This window comes from Ammospiza nelsoni, chromosome 6, assembly GCF_027579445.1.
Source record: "Ammospiza nelsoni isolate bAmmNel1 chromosome 6, bAmmNel1.pri, whole genome shotgun sequence".
Classification (NCBI taxonomy): Eukaryota; Metazoa; Chordata; class Aves; order Passeriformes; family Passerellidae; genus Ammospiza; species Ammospiza nelsoni.
In genome coordinates, this window is record NC_080638.1 from 40,477,897 (window position 1) to 40,493,898 (window position 16,002).

Consider the following 16,002-nt stretch of genomic DNA (forward strand, 5'->3'; position numbering starts at 1 on the left):
TGCATAAAATCTATGCTAACATTAAAATAATCAAGACTCAAATTTCTCACTGTGGAAATCAGTAGCTATTTGCATATTGATTATACTGGGACACTAATATAGCCTAAGTTTTTTATTTATATACGGTATCATAGCATTGCAAACATCTATTGACCTTTACCAGCCAATATATCACCACTTGACACATCACCACTTACAATTCTTGTGCTTAATTTAGTGACAGTGACATTCAGTGCCACTGGCTGTGCAGTACACATACGGAATCAGCATTTATTGATCATTATTTATTTGACATCTTAAAGCTTTTATTTTGCATATTATAATTGAAAGTTACATATGCTTATCTTCTTATCAGCAACAGCTTCAACATACATTTTTATCGCTCTGCCACAGGTAGGGGAAAAAAACCCAAACAAACAAAAAACAAACAAACAAACAACAAAAAAAAAAACCCCACATTAGCATCTCATTGTAGTATTGCACTGCCATCTTGTGGGCAGTAGATCGAATGAGTGCAAATACCTTCATTACTCTTTTCTGGGTGTGAAGTTGGTCGTTTTGACAGGTTTGGGTTTTTGTGGAGGGTGGGAGATAAGGGGTGAGGTTTTTTAGAAAAAACTTGTTACTCTAAAAACAACAGGAAATTGATAACCCTTCTTAACACCTTCAGGCTTACCACTGGATAGGATAAGTGCCTTATTACACCCATAGAGGATTCTGTGCACAAAATGTTTTATCCCCATTGGCTAACACACCAGGCTAAATAAAGCCAACTTCTCACTTTTACCAGTGTATCCTATTTGGAACAAAGACACGCTTGGAATTACGAGGTTGCTGCAGGATTCTCAAACCAAGTGAGTACCAGAGCAAGTCTGAAATGTAATCCCCAGGTTCAACATGCAGTTTGGTATGAGCTGCATCTGAGTCCATCAACCAAAAAATTCTTCTTTTCAGAGTCCCAGCTTCTACAGAAACATACTACAGGAGTCATAACATGTTAGAAATTACAAAAATTCTTAGTTTGTTTCTGTCACTGTTACATAAACATGCAAAATTTACTTCATATCCTAACCCCTCATCTAAAAGCTATTACATCAAAAAAAAATCCCTAAATATAGCTTGAAACACATTTAAGAGCTCCAAATAGCTGTTCATGAGTTGCCAGTACACTGCAATGACTCAATCAAACAAGATCAGTTCACTCTAAACGCTCTCTGGACAGAGTTGAGGTCAACGACTGAGTCTAAGTAGAGGCCAGTGATGTGTGGCATCCCTCAGGGCTCTGTCTTGGGACCAGTGCTCTTCAGTGTCTTCATCACTGACAGACATTGAGACATCCCAAATATGCAGATGACATGAAGCTTAGTGGTGCAGTTCACACAAGACAGGGACATGAACCCATCCAGGATCCTGGAAAAACTTGATAAGGGGGCCTACAAATACCTTATATGAAGTTCAAGAAATCCAAGTTCAAAGTGCTGCACCTGGGTGAGGAAAGGAGCAACATGACTAGATGCTGAGACAAGAAGTCATTGAGAACATCCTTGCAGAGAAGGACTAGGCGATTCTTGTGGATGAAAAGCTGGACATGAATCAGCAATGTGCACTCACAATCCAGAAGGCCAACCTTAACCTGGGCTGCATCAAGAGTAGTGGGAGAAGGCCAGGGGAGCTGATTCTGCACCTCTGCTCTTGTGAGACCTCACCTGCAATGCTGCATCCAGATCTGGAGTCTTCAGCACAAGAATGACATGGACTTGTAGGGCAGGCAAAGAGGAGGCCACAAAGATAATAGTGAGTGAAATATCTCCCCTACAAAGACAGGCTGGGAGAGCTGGAGTTGTTGAGCATGAAGAAGAGAAAGCTCCAGGGAGACCTTGTTGTGGCCTGCCAGTACCATTTATGAGTGACTTATAAAAAGGAGGGAGAGGAACTTTTTATATGGACAGATAGTGACAAGACAAGGGGCAATGGCTTTAAACTGAAAGAGGGAAGCTTTTGATTAAATGTTATGAAGAAATTCTTTACTCAGAGGGTACTGAAGTGTTAGAGCAGGTTGCTCAGAGAGGTTGTGGATGCCCCACTCCTGGAACTGTTCAAGGCCAGGTGGGATAGAGCCCTGAGAGACCTAATCTAGTGAGTGGCATCTCTCTCTATGGCAGGAACTAAATGATCTACAAGGTCCTTTTCAATCCAAACCACTCTACAATTCCATGATTCTGCATTGCAATTTTCATTTGCTCCTTTTAAAATAAAGCTACATTGCAAGAGTATTGCTTCTTCAAATTACTTAACTGTCTGAAAATTTAGAGGAGTTTTGCTAGCTGCCAGCTTTGCATATTTAGCAAAATGTATGAAAGCTCATGAGGATTTCATTAGTTTCCACTAAAATTCAACAAGGTTTTCTGTGGCAACCCAACAACATTTAATTCAGTTAGAAGTATACAAAGCAAACAGTCCAATCTCTTCCAGATTCAGGTATTTTTAGAATTATCAGCTGGTAGAACAGGGGAGACTCAGAGACTGAAAAATGCTACAGAATTAAAGTTTGAAATGCTATAGTATGTGGGGAAAGTACACTAAAATTTTCCACTGGGAATGGTTTACAAGGTAACTTCAGCTGGTTCACTCCATGGCATTCTGCATACCCTCAGCTGCTGTCACTGCTCTGGTCTGCAGCACGCAGCTGTATTCTACCATATTGAAAAATGTCACATTGCATGGTTTTGAACTGGAGACCAAAGACAACAATTCAACGATACTGGCTTCAAAATCAGCATCCCTGGAGCTTCCCTGATGGCACTTCCTTATTTCCAGCGACCCACTGAAGTCAAACTGTCCTGATTACTATACTCCCTCTTTGAACTGTATAATGATGAAAGCAGTAGGGGCTACATAGACCTTGCACAGGTACTTCACGTTTTCTTTTCAGCAGGTTTCATAAAACACAGAGTGCATGGATGGTTGTCTGAGCAGAAATAGATAGAAATCTTTCCAAGTCCTAACTTCCCAGCTGTTCCTATGTCCTCCCAGTTTCTACAAGGATACTGGAGGAGGTTCAGGATATCTGATATCTCAGCTTACATGCACTTAACCTTATTTTGGTCTTCTCTTACCCAAATTTCTCTTCACCATATTGCCAACCATGCAACTCCCATCCAAATCTCCAAGTCCAACACCAGGGTGGCACGCTATTAATTTCTCAGACTAGCAGAGAAAATTGGCTTAATTGGTTGCTTCTAGTGCATTCCTTTGGAGCACTTTAACTTGTAGAATACTTCCTTGAAATTATTACTTTTCGACTGCTTCCCATCCTTAGCTTTTTAATTTAAAGAGTTTGTAAACATCTGAAATACCAAATCAAGGCAGTGAAAGACACCAAGCATGAACTGTGGCCTCAGATAATATTTCAGCCTTAAGTGACTTCAGAGAAATGGAAAAAGGAAGGTTCAAGTACATTAAAATTTTATGGTTTCAAGTCAAGAAAGTTACAAGGTGTAGCTAAGTACTTAGCTAGATGAAATTACCTCTGAGCATTAACCAATTATTTTAGCAACGTGAATGCCCATTGCTTAAAAGGAAGAAAAAAGCACCCAAGAAAACACAGAATACTCCTCCTAACTTTAACTCCCAGAAAACTGTGATAAAAATACAAACAAGCGAGGGGGAGGACAATAATTAGACAATTTTCCTGCAGTTTCAAGTGCTTCTTGTACATCTATCTCACTCTCTCTCCCATTCATAGGGACAAAGTAACCTAAGGTGTTTCACTGATTATGCAAGCTAGTGTGCCTTGTAATGGTTTTTGTCTGCCTAATGCCTCATGCAACAGGAAGACCAAACACTGGTTTGAATACTGTATCTGCATTTGACAGTCTTTGTTTGACAAGTGGCTTTCCTGCCTGTAGATCTGGTTCAAAGAAGTTGCTGCTATCCAGGTTAATCAACTTTGCCTACTCCTGAAATAAAACACCTCTCAAGAGAAAAGATTTGGACTTTCAAAGGAGCTTAAGAAAATTAGACTCCAAAATCCTATTAGGTTTCAATGCAGCTGGAAACCTAACTCTTTAAAAAAGAATTTTAAAAAATATTAAAAAATTGAAGCCGAGAAGTACAGAGAGGCAGAAACCCTGCTGTTTCATGAAAACATGAAGAATAGGGGGGGAAAAGATCAGCCTGAATTATCCCTATGAAGTAACAGTTTTGTTTTAAAGCTCATTTTGTTCTGACTTTTCCATATTAATTTTACAGTAATTAATTTTGCAGTTCATGTTCATTTATTAAATGGAATTAGGCAAAGAGACACACCTAATTTTCAGCAGAAAAGTACTTAAAGATTGGTTAAACATTACATATCTGAAAAACAAGTCATCTAGTTATCACTTGCTAAATATATGAAATAAATTATTTAAATTTTTAACTTCAAAATTTAAAATGTTTATAGGTTATTTGTACATGTATGGAAGAAAGAGAGGCTATCATACAACTAAATATAATTACATTTTATTTATGTCACGTGCAGTTTTAGCTAATTGTTTCCATCTGCGGTGTTTTGTTATTAAAAAAACAAGAACACGCCTATATCAAAGAGAAGCATCCTAAAACCTTCAGGCTAACCATATGCAGCCACCAGCCTTCACTGTGCCATGGGTATCTGTGCAATTGTTTATGACATTTGCACTTCATCATTCAAACTGGCTCAACACCCTGTTACGAGTATGTCTTGACAAATTAATCTGGGTATCACATAACATACTTTGCACTAGTCAGTTCCTCTGTATGAGGAAATATCCATTGACTTTATATGCAACGCTATTGTTTTAATTTCTGCCTTTTCCATACAGGCAGGCAAAACAAGGATTTTTTTGATCTTTGTATTTTAGAGAAACAATTCTTCTTGTGACTTGAACCCTGTACTGACTGAGCTCCTCAAATAACATTTTGAAGAATTGCTATAAATCTAAGGAAATCAGAAGCTCGCAAGTTGCTCTTTTCACAATGATCCTTACAGTTTAGAGTTGATTTTCTGTTTAATTTTTTTGCTATAAATTCCACACATGCTTTAGCTTACTAATTAACCAGTGGAGAAAAGAAACATGCCTGCAGTTCCCTGTACTAGAATGGCCTGAACTCACTAATGACGTGTCCCAATTAGGTTTCAATCAAAGTCCTTTTCCTCACTATTGTCATACACCCAGGCAATCAAACAAAACCAAGTATTTTGAATTATGCTATTAACCTTCATTGAGGAATCTGAAAGATGGGAGTAAACAATGCTGGCAGAAGTAACATAAGCCAAGACTCTGTAAGACTTTGTTCATATTTAAAATTTCATTCACTCTCAGGAAGCAGAGCTTTCCATTTCACATGAAGTCAGATTAAAGCCACATGAAAGCAGACGCACCCCTTGACACAGACAAAGTATGCATGAGATCTGTCATGCCTGACTTTTACAGTTCAGTTACAGCAGAGAGCTGTTCAAGTTTAACTTAGCAATGCCTCTGACAGCCAACAGTATGCTGATATATTTTCTCTTAAAACACTGAACACTTTCCTTTCTCCTTCTTCCAGCATGCCAGTATCTTCCATTTTATCAGTCCTGTAGACTAGCGGTCATGCTTGATTTCTTTCTTTCTCTTCCCCTGTCTTAATAAGTCGATGAACAAGTCCTGTCATCTCCCACAAAGCATCAAAAAATCCCTTTCTTCCTGTTCTGCCAGCTTCGGTTTATCTCTAATAATTTTCCACTCAACCTAGCAGAATTACTTCTTATCAGATCCTTTTGCATCAGACATGCAGATACTAAATAACCTCTCATTTTACTTATGCAGGCAATATTTCTGACCCTTCCATTACACCTACTGGGCTGTGCCACTCATTCCCAACAACCTCAGCACTTTCCTACCATTGCTTTGACAGAGTCCAACTCATCTTTCCTAGAAACCAGCTTAACTAAGACTAATTTATGTCTGGTTTGGGGTGGGGTTTTTGAGGGATTTTGTTTTGTTGGGGTTTTTTTGTTTTGTTTGGGTTTTTGGTATGTTTTCTTTTTGGTTGGTTGGTTGGTTTTTTTCCTAAATACCAGGCTGCGGTACAGACAGCAAAGTCACTCTAGGATGTCTGTGGCATTCACTTGAGGCCAGGAAACAGAACAAAACACCTACAAGAGTCCTATGTCCTCCTGCAGAGACAGTCAAAAGCAATATAGGATGGTCAAAATAATATTGGGAAACTAAGGTCAGGAAACAAACAATCCTTTTCTCCTTGCTTGCACCTTTTCCATATTGTATCTACACTCGCCTAAGAAATTTAATCTTTAGTATGAAGACTTCCAAACTCCAGCCTTCACCTTTTACTTTCTCTATAAATTAGCAGGAAAAAAACACCACTGAGTTTTAAGCATCTGTCAAGCAAGTTTTCAAGTTTCAGCCATTTCCCTCTAACATACTTTATAGCTCCCATCTGAAGCACACATCTCAAAATCCCCTGGTACAATTTTAGTGTTGCTCAGACTTAGATAATAAATCATTACTGGTTTATTTCAAAACCAATTAATAGAAATTTCTGTACAAATTTAAGGCAAGTGATGCAGCTAAGGAACTTGCCTGCCTGACAGGAGATTAAGCAAAAGGTTGCAAGCATCCTTAACATTATGTTGCTGGACTAGACACAACAGGCCTCTCACACTGTACTTTTTTTTTTAAAGTGTTGCATGCAGATCAATAGTCTCCTTGAAAACTCTCTCACACTAATACTCATGTCTACCAGATTACCAAATATTTTTCATTCATCTAAATGGGAATTTTCTTTCCGTGGTGTTAGGCAATCTCTTCTACAAAGAGAACCTGTAACAAAAAAAGGCTCCTGCCAGAGGATGGTAACACAGTGCATTGGATCAATCTGAATCACTAAGGCACAGGCCAACTGCTAAAGAAGATAAATCTGTCATCTTGCAAAACATCTGGTGGCAAAACACCTCAGTATCCCTTCATGTATGAAGGGTTTTCAACAGTCTAGGAGAGATTAAACCTTTCCATTCTCTGCTATAGGAAGATAGGGGTGGTACCAAGCAGAATCCAAAAAACCTTTAGAATTTCAAAGGCTGCAGAAAAGCTACATAAACAGTCATACAATACACTGGAAGGGCGGGGACAGCAGTCATACAATACACTGGGACACCAGACTTCTCCACTTCTGCTATGACATCTCTCGCTGTCAAAGAAGAAGGCTGAAAACAAAGGGCATACAGAGCCACTAGCATGAAATCAAACTGCACAAATGTGTGTTGGTGGTAGGAATGCATAGAAGTGGATTTAGAGGTACAAGGGGAATTAGAGGGGAATGGAAGACAAGCTCACATGTAAAGTCATGGCTACACAGCTGTCAATCACAAGAGAATTTTTCTTGTGCACATTACACTGAAGCATAAGACACAGCAATACCACCACGTAGCTCTTCTCTTTCATGTAAAATATACAAATAACATTTAGACCTCAGAAGAGACTCTAAGGAACACTTAAAAACACACTACATAATTGAAATATTAACAGGATTTACATATGCAGACTGAAAGAGCAGGATATTGTGTTAAAATCCCCTACACTGCAGGCTGATTTAAATGTTTCAGTTTCACTGGGATTTAGGCAAGAAACCTGAAGAAACTGACCAGCAACGCTTTCATTACTAAACAGACGTGTACGATTTTGACATTTGTAGTTTGCAGTACAAACAGACTACAAATTAATGAGTAATGTCGACATTCCTAAAAGTATTTCAAAAACAACACAGAACCGCATTTCCACTGTAGCCCTGCATTGGTTTCTCTGTAACTCAGCGACGAGGAGTGTCACGGGGAAGGAGTCTGAGCAGGGCAACTACGTTTTCTGTCCCGTATCCCGGCGCTGGAGGCGGATCCCGGCCGTGGACTTCCCCGAGGCGGCTCCAGCCCTTCGGGCGGGCTGCGCCGCAGGACACCGGGGCTGCTGCCGTTGAAGGGGCCCGCCCGCCGCTCTTATCGCCCGAGGGGCTGCAGGGCGTGTGTGGCGCAGATACACCGCGGAAACCGGGAGCGCCCCTTCACCCCCCTGCCCCGCCGGCGGGCCGAGCACCGTTACAGGACTTGCTCCGGGACCCCCGGGCTTGGGTCGCCTCCGGAGCCCGCCGGCACCGCCCGGCGGGGGAGGAGCCGCCGCTGAGCCGGTTCGTTCCCCGCCGCCCGAGCGGCGCGGAGAGGGGGAGGCGGCGCGGCCGCCTGCGCCTCAAGTTGGCGGAGCGCCGGCGGGGGACGGGCAGACCCTTCCCGCCCACGAGGAACGCGCGCACTCACCCGCCGAGCCTCCGGCGACGACTTGGTGAGAGGCCTCCTGCAGAAAGCCCCGGGGCTGCCGAGCCATCCTTGCCCGCGCTGCGGCGGCGACGAGAGGGAGCTGGCGCCTGGAGAGCGGCTGGGAGCCGGGGCCGAGTCCGCGCGGGGCGGGTGGGGAAGAGCCTGAGGGGCCGCGGTTATCTGCGGGCGGGAGGGGGAGCCGCGAACGCCGGGGGCGGGGGCGCCGGCGCGCGGCCCCGCGGCGGCCTCTGGCAGCCGGCCCCGGGCAGAGGGCGGCCCCGGGCACCGCACGGGCGCGCAGCTACGGGCGATCGCTTCTAGCCGGAAAGCGGCAGCCTCTCTCTCTATTAGGGCAGAGCCGGGACGGCCGGCGCTGCGATCGCCCAGGCCGGGGCGGGGAGCGAGGCTGTGGCACTGTCAGCGGGTCGGCGGGGGACGGCAGCCGATCGCCTGCTCGGGCTCGGGTCGTACACTGCCGCCTCGGGCTGGTGTATACAGTGCACATCTGCTCCCCACCGCTGCTGGGAACCAGCTATCAGCGCGCATCCTCTGCTCCTCAACGTCTGGGAAGGGTCGCTGGTGCCGCTGGGCTCACAGGCTGTCTTTTGAAGCCTACTGTGCTTTAAAAACCTTTAGTCTAAAGGTTGGTTCCATCTCTTTGATGTTCAAAGGACACGGGTATGTTGTCACTTAGAGAGTAACTATTACAGGTTACACGGACTTGTGGGCCCATCTTAGTAAACAAAAGGGTGACAGGGCACGGGCTGGAAGGGGTGGGACACAGTCAGCGCCATTGCGGACAGCCCCCAGCACTGCTTTCGGAAAGGCCAGTTTCTGCTTTTCCAGAAGATGCCCGAGTACAACGTGGGGGCAGCATGGGCTCGTCCTAGAGGAAGCACCATTGATGGGCAAGACAGTTCAGAGTATCAGAGATACATTAGTTTGCTGAGTGCTTGCGCGTGTTTTGTGATAGTTTAGCCACAAATGTTGCTAATTGACTAGAGCTTCCAGACTTGAAAGGAAATGTAGCTTTTTGTAACGTAGAACAAAGATTAGAGGAAAACAACGGGTTTATTGCTACTGAAAAGGATGGGAACATAGGAAATATACAGAGATGTCTTAATAAAATGTTAAAAGACCAAGACCCTAATTGCAAAAAGGAATAATAGTCAGGAATAGTATTCAGCTCTATCACTTGAATGCATCAGCAAATAAACAATAACATGAATTTTTGATCTATATAGAAGCTGAGTGCAGCTTGCTGTGGGAATACAGAATAACTCCCTTAAATTAATAAAACTTGAATGTGCTGACCTTTAAGTAATTAAAATCTTAACTTCAATGTTTCATTAGCATTTGTGTTAGTTCCCTTGGTTTGGCTCCTTGATAATGCTGCTCAATAAATACTCCTGGATGATCAAGTCTCCAGTGTTCCCTATTATCAAAAAGCAGATGCTGAAGCATCACCACTTTTTTGTTCCAGAGATATAGGTCTCCCTGTGCAATGTTCTTTTGGGTACAAATAGCAAATCTAGTATTAAGGTGGACTTTGCTACAGTATTTCGTCAGCAAAGAGAGTTTGGAGTTCATCAGAGTGCAGAAACTGGTCAGATAAATTTGTTTTCTGCATGTGTCCCTGCATCAAAGAGAATAACGGTCAGAGTGCATGTAAATTACATAGATGTTCACACAGTAGCATAACACCTGCTCCTTAAAAAAAAAAGCAACCTCTGCTATTGTTAGGAAACTATTAAGGTTGTTTCACAGTATTCAAACTCCAAATCTATGCCCCCTAATTCAATTCCACAACTGGAAGTCTCTTTGGCACATCTCCCTTATTTTCCATCCACCCCTCTCTCCTCCTCCGCAAAGGGCAACCTTCCCACTGTGCAGGTTTCCTAGAGCACTTCTAGGCTTAATCCTGTTTCCGTATGGCCTCTTCCGAAACCATGAGCACCACTCCGATCTCTTCCTCGATATCCCTGGCAGGGTCTGTCACTCCATTTGTGGTTACTGCGTCCCTTAGTGGGAAGGTCCGTGCATCCTGGGCAGCCCGCCAGCGCTAACAGCCGAGAAGGGGCCCGCAGCTGGCTGTGCGGGGGCAGGTCAGGCCGGAGAGACCCCCGGGCATCGTCCCGCTCCCACCCGCCGCTCCCGCCGGGTCCCGCCGCGCCGCCTCTCCCGCCCGCAGGGCGGCGCCACCGCCGCGCCCCGGCCCCGCCGCCTCGCCCCGCCCCCGGGCCGCGGCCCCGCCGCCGCGCGCTCCCGAGGGCGGCGGGCGCGCGCGCCCCTCCCCCCGCCCGCCCGCGGCTTTGTTGCGGAGGCGGCGGCGGGGCCGGAGCGCGCAGGTAACGGGGCGGCGGGGCCGGGTCGGGGCCGCCCCGCGGTGCTGGGGTTGGAACTCGGCCCATGCTCTGCGGCGGGGCTCGGCGGCGGCGGCGCGTCCCGCCGAGGCGGCGTTAGGTCGGGCCGCTCTGACCCAGCGCCTCCCCGCGGGCGAGCGGCCCTGCCCGGCCTCCTCCGCCCCCGGGACCGAGGCGTCGCCGGGCGCTTGCGCTACTGACCGGCTGCGTGTGCCGTGGCAGCCCCTTGGCTGGGTTAGTGTTACCTCGCCATGGCCGCCGGGCGACCCGGCTTGCCCGACTTAGCGCCCGCTCCGCAGCCGGAGATGGGGGGCAGCAAGTTTGCCGTGCGGGATGCGCGGTTTGGGGTCCCAGAGGCTGCGGCTCTGCGGGAAGGGAAGGGACGGGACGGGACGGACGGGCTGCCGCATCCCGGGACGGGGACAGCGCTGAGAAGGGGGCCGGGACAGTCCGAGATGGAACCTGCCCCGAACAAATTCAGGGGGTCGGTGCTGGATCTTTAGTGTCAGATGAGAACAAACTGTGGAAGATGCTCACCGCTGTAGTAATGCATTAAAAAAAAAAAAAAAAAAAAAAAACAACCGCACCAAAAGAACTTGTCAAAATAAAGTTTATGCTTTTTTTCTTTTAATATTTATGACTTAAAGTTGCTTAGGAAATCCCAATGAGCTGTATACCTCAGCTCCTGTTGTAATTCGTGCTAATCGGAGTTCTTGATGATGATGTGAGGGTCTATTTCTTCTGAGGAAGAAGGCTATGGTTTCTTAGTGTGAAGAGTTGGGGAGCAAAACATTCAGTAAACGTACCCAAAGGACTGTTCTAGGTACAACTTCAGGGGGTTGAGGAGATTGGAGCTGGGTTGCTGTAAGAGTTTGTTCGGCCCGAGTTTGGGAATTCAGAGTGTCCTGCAGTGCCATAGTGGCTTTTAAATATTCCAGCAAGTTCTAACTCCAGTTAGACAGTCTTAAATTGCAGTGCTTTAGCTGTGGAAGAAAAATCGGTTAACCACAGCAATGTGCTTTCTAGCTCAGAAGATCTCAGAGCTGCAAATCTTGGAGGTTCCAGGATCTGTGGGATTTAAGGAAGGGCAGTGATGTGCTTGCCTTGTTCTTGTACTGTCCTTGACCATCTGTACTTGACCAGTTCTGCTCTGGGAATGTACAACTCCGGTTTAGCTTGAAGCCACTTGTTTTAGATTATTTGTTTATTTAAATATGTAGTGGCACTAGCTTATAAATCCCATGAGGTTTAACAGGGGTTAAAACAGTCATGCCAGTTAAACATGCTGCTTATGTGATAGTTCTCTTTTGGTTTATTTTGCTGTTTACCCAGAATGTTGTCATTCATGATGAGGTTCTTCAGCTGTGTGAGATAGAGCTATATACACCAGTGAGGTGCCCTCAGTTTGATGGCTATGAGCTCTTCTACCCTGTCACTGGTAAAGGGATTAGCACTGATTTCAGGATCTTGAAAGTGATAACCTTGTCCTGCCTGTCCAGCTAAGAAATTACTGCAGTTCTGTTGCAGTAGAAAAAGTGAAGAGAGAGACTGGGACGTGAAATTACATGTAGGATTTAAGAAGGTAGGGACAGTTGCTGCTATTAGTTTCTGTAGGTATTTCAGGTTTTCTTGCAATGATACTGCAAGTTCCTTACAGAATGATACATTACAGTCCCCGTTTGTAATGGGAACTACTGCCCAATAGTAGTGGGTAACAAATTAAATTAAAAAAATCTCTTTCCCCAGTTTTCACATTATAACTAATTATATTTCTTGCCTTTTTGCTTGTTTGCTTGCTTTGTTTCTGGATTTACCTTATTTCTGTTTTAGTTATTAGTTTGCCTCTTTGAGATAAGGAAATGCTACTTTTCTTCACATTCTGTTAATCTATCTCCCTGCTTGTTAGAAGTCATTCTAGATGCTGCTAAATTAGGAATGCATTATAATGGTGTTAAACTCATTCTCTGACCAGTAAGAAGCAAAACAAGGTTTTGTTTCAGGCTTAGTATTTCTCTTGAAGTGAGACAAATCCAACATATTCATTGTATTACTGGCAGAAATAGTATGGTGCTGATGCAACATAAACCACATGTTGCTTTTTACAGTTTGTGGGGCTTTTAGTTTCAGAGTGCCTAGGTTAGTAAAAAAATAAGGGAGTTTTTGGATCTTGCTAGAAGGCATTAGGGGAGAAGAAAAAATACATGTTTGATAGTTCTCTGGGGAAAGAATCAACAAATTATTCATTAGAATTTAAAACAAGAAGATACACATGAGCTGAGAGTGAAGGGGAAGAGCATCCTGCTTATAGATCACACATTTGTGTAAAAGTAGTTGCAAACTTGAGAGATACCCTGATGGATCTTTATGCTACCTGCTTTTTAGTCTGCCAGACATAGGGCAGAACAGATGCTGCGTGTTGATGGCAGTGAAATGCCACAGTGCAATGGTTTTAAGCTATGAATTGGCGATCTGACTTGATGCTCACTTCAGTGCAGATCACCCAAATCAATGCAGAGGTTTCTCACTTTACATCTGTTATCCTATGTGGGCAGTTGGTGTTTTGAAACTTACCTTTGAAACAAACAAACTCTTCTGGGCTGAGGACTATTGACAGATTTAGCTACAAGCTAATGCTGCAACTGACAGATATTCCTGTTAGAATGACTGCTGCCTTTTTCCTTTTCCTTTGAAAGGAAGGTGGTTTTGAAGGAGTAAGAGAATCGGAGTATGGAACCTTTGTTTGCGGAACAGATGCAGCTATGGAAAGAACCAGTGTGAACGCTCAGTTGTTAAGATGATTCTCTGTTGCTTCCAGCCGCCAGTTTTTTAAGTGACAGTATGCTTGGCATGGTCCCTGCTGATTTTGTGAGGAAGCTCCCTGCTTGCTTCATGACAGCAGGCTTCTGTTTTCCATGATGATTCTTGATGTGGACCTTCGTGCTTTAGGGACTGGTTAAAATGCAAACTGACAGTTTCTGCAGAGTGGTGGCATTTGGTATACTAAAGAATATTATATATTAGAATTTTGAAAATAGTTTATGTGTGTATTTGCTTTATATGGCAAGGTTCTTTAGCAGGGGAGCTACAGAGGGTCTTCTGTGAGAAGCTGCTAGAAGCTTCCCTCATGTCTGACAGAGCCAATGCCAGCCAGCTTCGCGATGAATCCGCTGCTGGCTAAGGCCAACCCTGTCAGCAGCAGTGGCAGCACCTCTGGAATAACGGAGTTAAAAAAGGGGAGAGGACTGGGAATTCTTACTTGCAGCTGGAGAGGGGAGTTAGAAAGTATGAGAGAAGAAACTCTGCAGACACCAAGATTGGTGATGAAGGAGAGGGAGGAGGTGCTCCAGCCACCAGAGAAGAGGTTCCCCTGCAGCCTGTTGTGCACACCATGGTGAGGCAGCTGTGCCTCCGCAGTCCAGAGAAGATCCCCCACTGGAGCGGGTGTCAGTGCCCAGAGGAGGCTGTGACCCCATGGGAAACCTGTGCTGTACCAGCTCTTGGCAGGCCGATGACAGAGCAGGTTTGCTGGTAGGGGATAACCATGGGGGACCCACGCTGGAGGAGCTTGGTAATGAAAGATTGAACCACGTGGAAGGGACTCACGCTGGAGCAGTTTGGGGATAATTAGTCCGTGGGAAGCAAGCATGTTGAAGTTTATGGAGAACTTTCTCCTGTGGGAGGGATCCCATGCTGAAGCACAGGAAAAGTGTGAGGAATCCTCTCCCCATGGAGGAAGGAGCAGCAGAGACAATGTGTGATGAACTGACTGGAAACCCTGTTTCTGTCCCTCTGCTCCGCGATGGGGAGGAGGTAGAGAAAACTGGGAGTAAAGTTAAGCCCAAGAAGTGGGAGGAGGGTGTTTAAAATTTAGAATTTCCCTGATTCAAATCTGTTTTGCCCATGATGGTAACTGGTGACTGAGCTTTTTGTTATATTTTTCTTTTCCCTGTACAGCTGAGGAGAGAGTGATAGAGCAGCTTTTGGTGGGCACATGGATTCCAGTCAGAGTCAGCCCACTGCAACACGAGATATTGCTGGGATTGATCTTTGGTTTTCATAGCATTAATAAATCAAATAATATTTTTTAAATGTTCACATGTAGGTTACAGTTCTCTAAAATAAGATTTCTTGAAACTTTTTTGACATGAAACAGGCACTAAGTAACAGACAAGATTGTGTAAATTGAATTCCAGTGGATTCCTATCATAATGCAATATGTGTTGCTTAAGGGTTTACTCTATTTTATTGAACATCTAAACATGAAAACAGCTTATTGTATTTACTGTGCACTGTTACACTTGGCTGAGTCTTTCCAAAGGCGTTGTAATATTTATTTCCTGCTTTTCAGAGAAATTAAAACTCAGTGGTTTAGTTAATTATTCTGAAAGCATTTTTTATTTTGAAACTTAGAGCTGTGGTACCTGTGGGCTAAAATCAACTTCATTTTGGCCACCAGAGTGGCTTATTTTCTTCCCTTTTTTGTTTGTTATTTTTTGTTATGTTTACCTATGCTTTTCTCTAGTAGGCATGTAGAAGGAGTTTATTGTGTCAGGTGGGTGATGGGAGGCTGTTTGTACCTGTGTTGTGGCTTGGGTGTGCTACATGAGCACCAGATGACTTGCAGGAATGCTCCTGTGGGTTCTAGAGTAGGGAAGGGGTTGAAGGGCTTAGTAGGGTCCATGAGTGACTTACAGGCTGCTTGCCATTATAGTTGCTGAAATATATTCTGGAAAATCACATTGAGAAAAGGCATATAATCCTTACTCTTGACTTCACAGGTAGTTAAAATTATTGTCAATATGTTTGTTTTATTTTTAGCATGGACTAAAATACATGAGACTGGTTCATAGTGTCTGTTATGAAACAGAAAAAAAGTCAAGAGAGTGGCTGTGGTATCATTTTGTTCAGTATCTCTTGCTAGAGGAGCAAACCCAGGAGCTGATCCAACTTCCCTTTAAGTGAATGGCAAAACTCCCATTGGTCACAAAAGCACGGGATTACACCGTGGGTTTGGAAGAAATAATTAGTAATGAGTTCAGCTACTGAAGGGCATTAATTTTTGCACCATGAAATCCGTAATAAATTGAGTTAAGGAGATCCACATAACATGCTGGTGGACAAATGTTATCCTTTCTGTCCTTTTATGTAAATCTGTTGAAGACAGAATTTGATCTTTAAGTTATATGTTCATTTAAATAGTTATATTCTGACTAGCTATGCACTAATTTAAATATGAAGTGTGAAATAAATTAGAAAAATCTAACCTGGTGCAGTAATGTTGTATTAGGACTAAGAAGGATTTTGATTAGGTCT

At 44.2% G+C, this 16,002-nt stretch overlaps 2 protein-coding genes across 2 annotated transcripts in view; one reads left to right on the plus strand and one right to left on the minus strand.

The window, feature by feature from the left end:
• SLC25A21 (solute carrier family 25 member 21) overlaps positions 1 to 8,504 on the minus strand; it is a 231,744-nt gene extending 223,240 nt beyond the window's left edge. The window contains exon 1 of the mRNA XM_059474476.1: positions 8,327 to 8,504. Within this exon, the coding sequence (XP_059330459.1) occupies positions 8,327 to 8,393 (67 nt within the window). The 5' untranslated portion in view covers positions 8,394 to 8,504. The remainder of the gene's footprint in view (positions 1 to 8,326) is intronic.
• MIPOL1 (mirror-image polydactyly 1) overlaps positions 8,137 to 16,002 on the plus strand; it is a 182,898-nt gene continuing 175,032 nt past the window's right edge. Inside the window, exon 1 of the mRNA XM_059474474.1 lies at positions 8,137 to 8,351. The gene's annotated coding sequence lies outside the window, so the exon portion shown is untranslated. The remainder of the gene's footprint in view (positions 8,352 to 16,002) is intronic.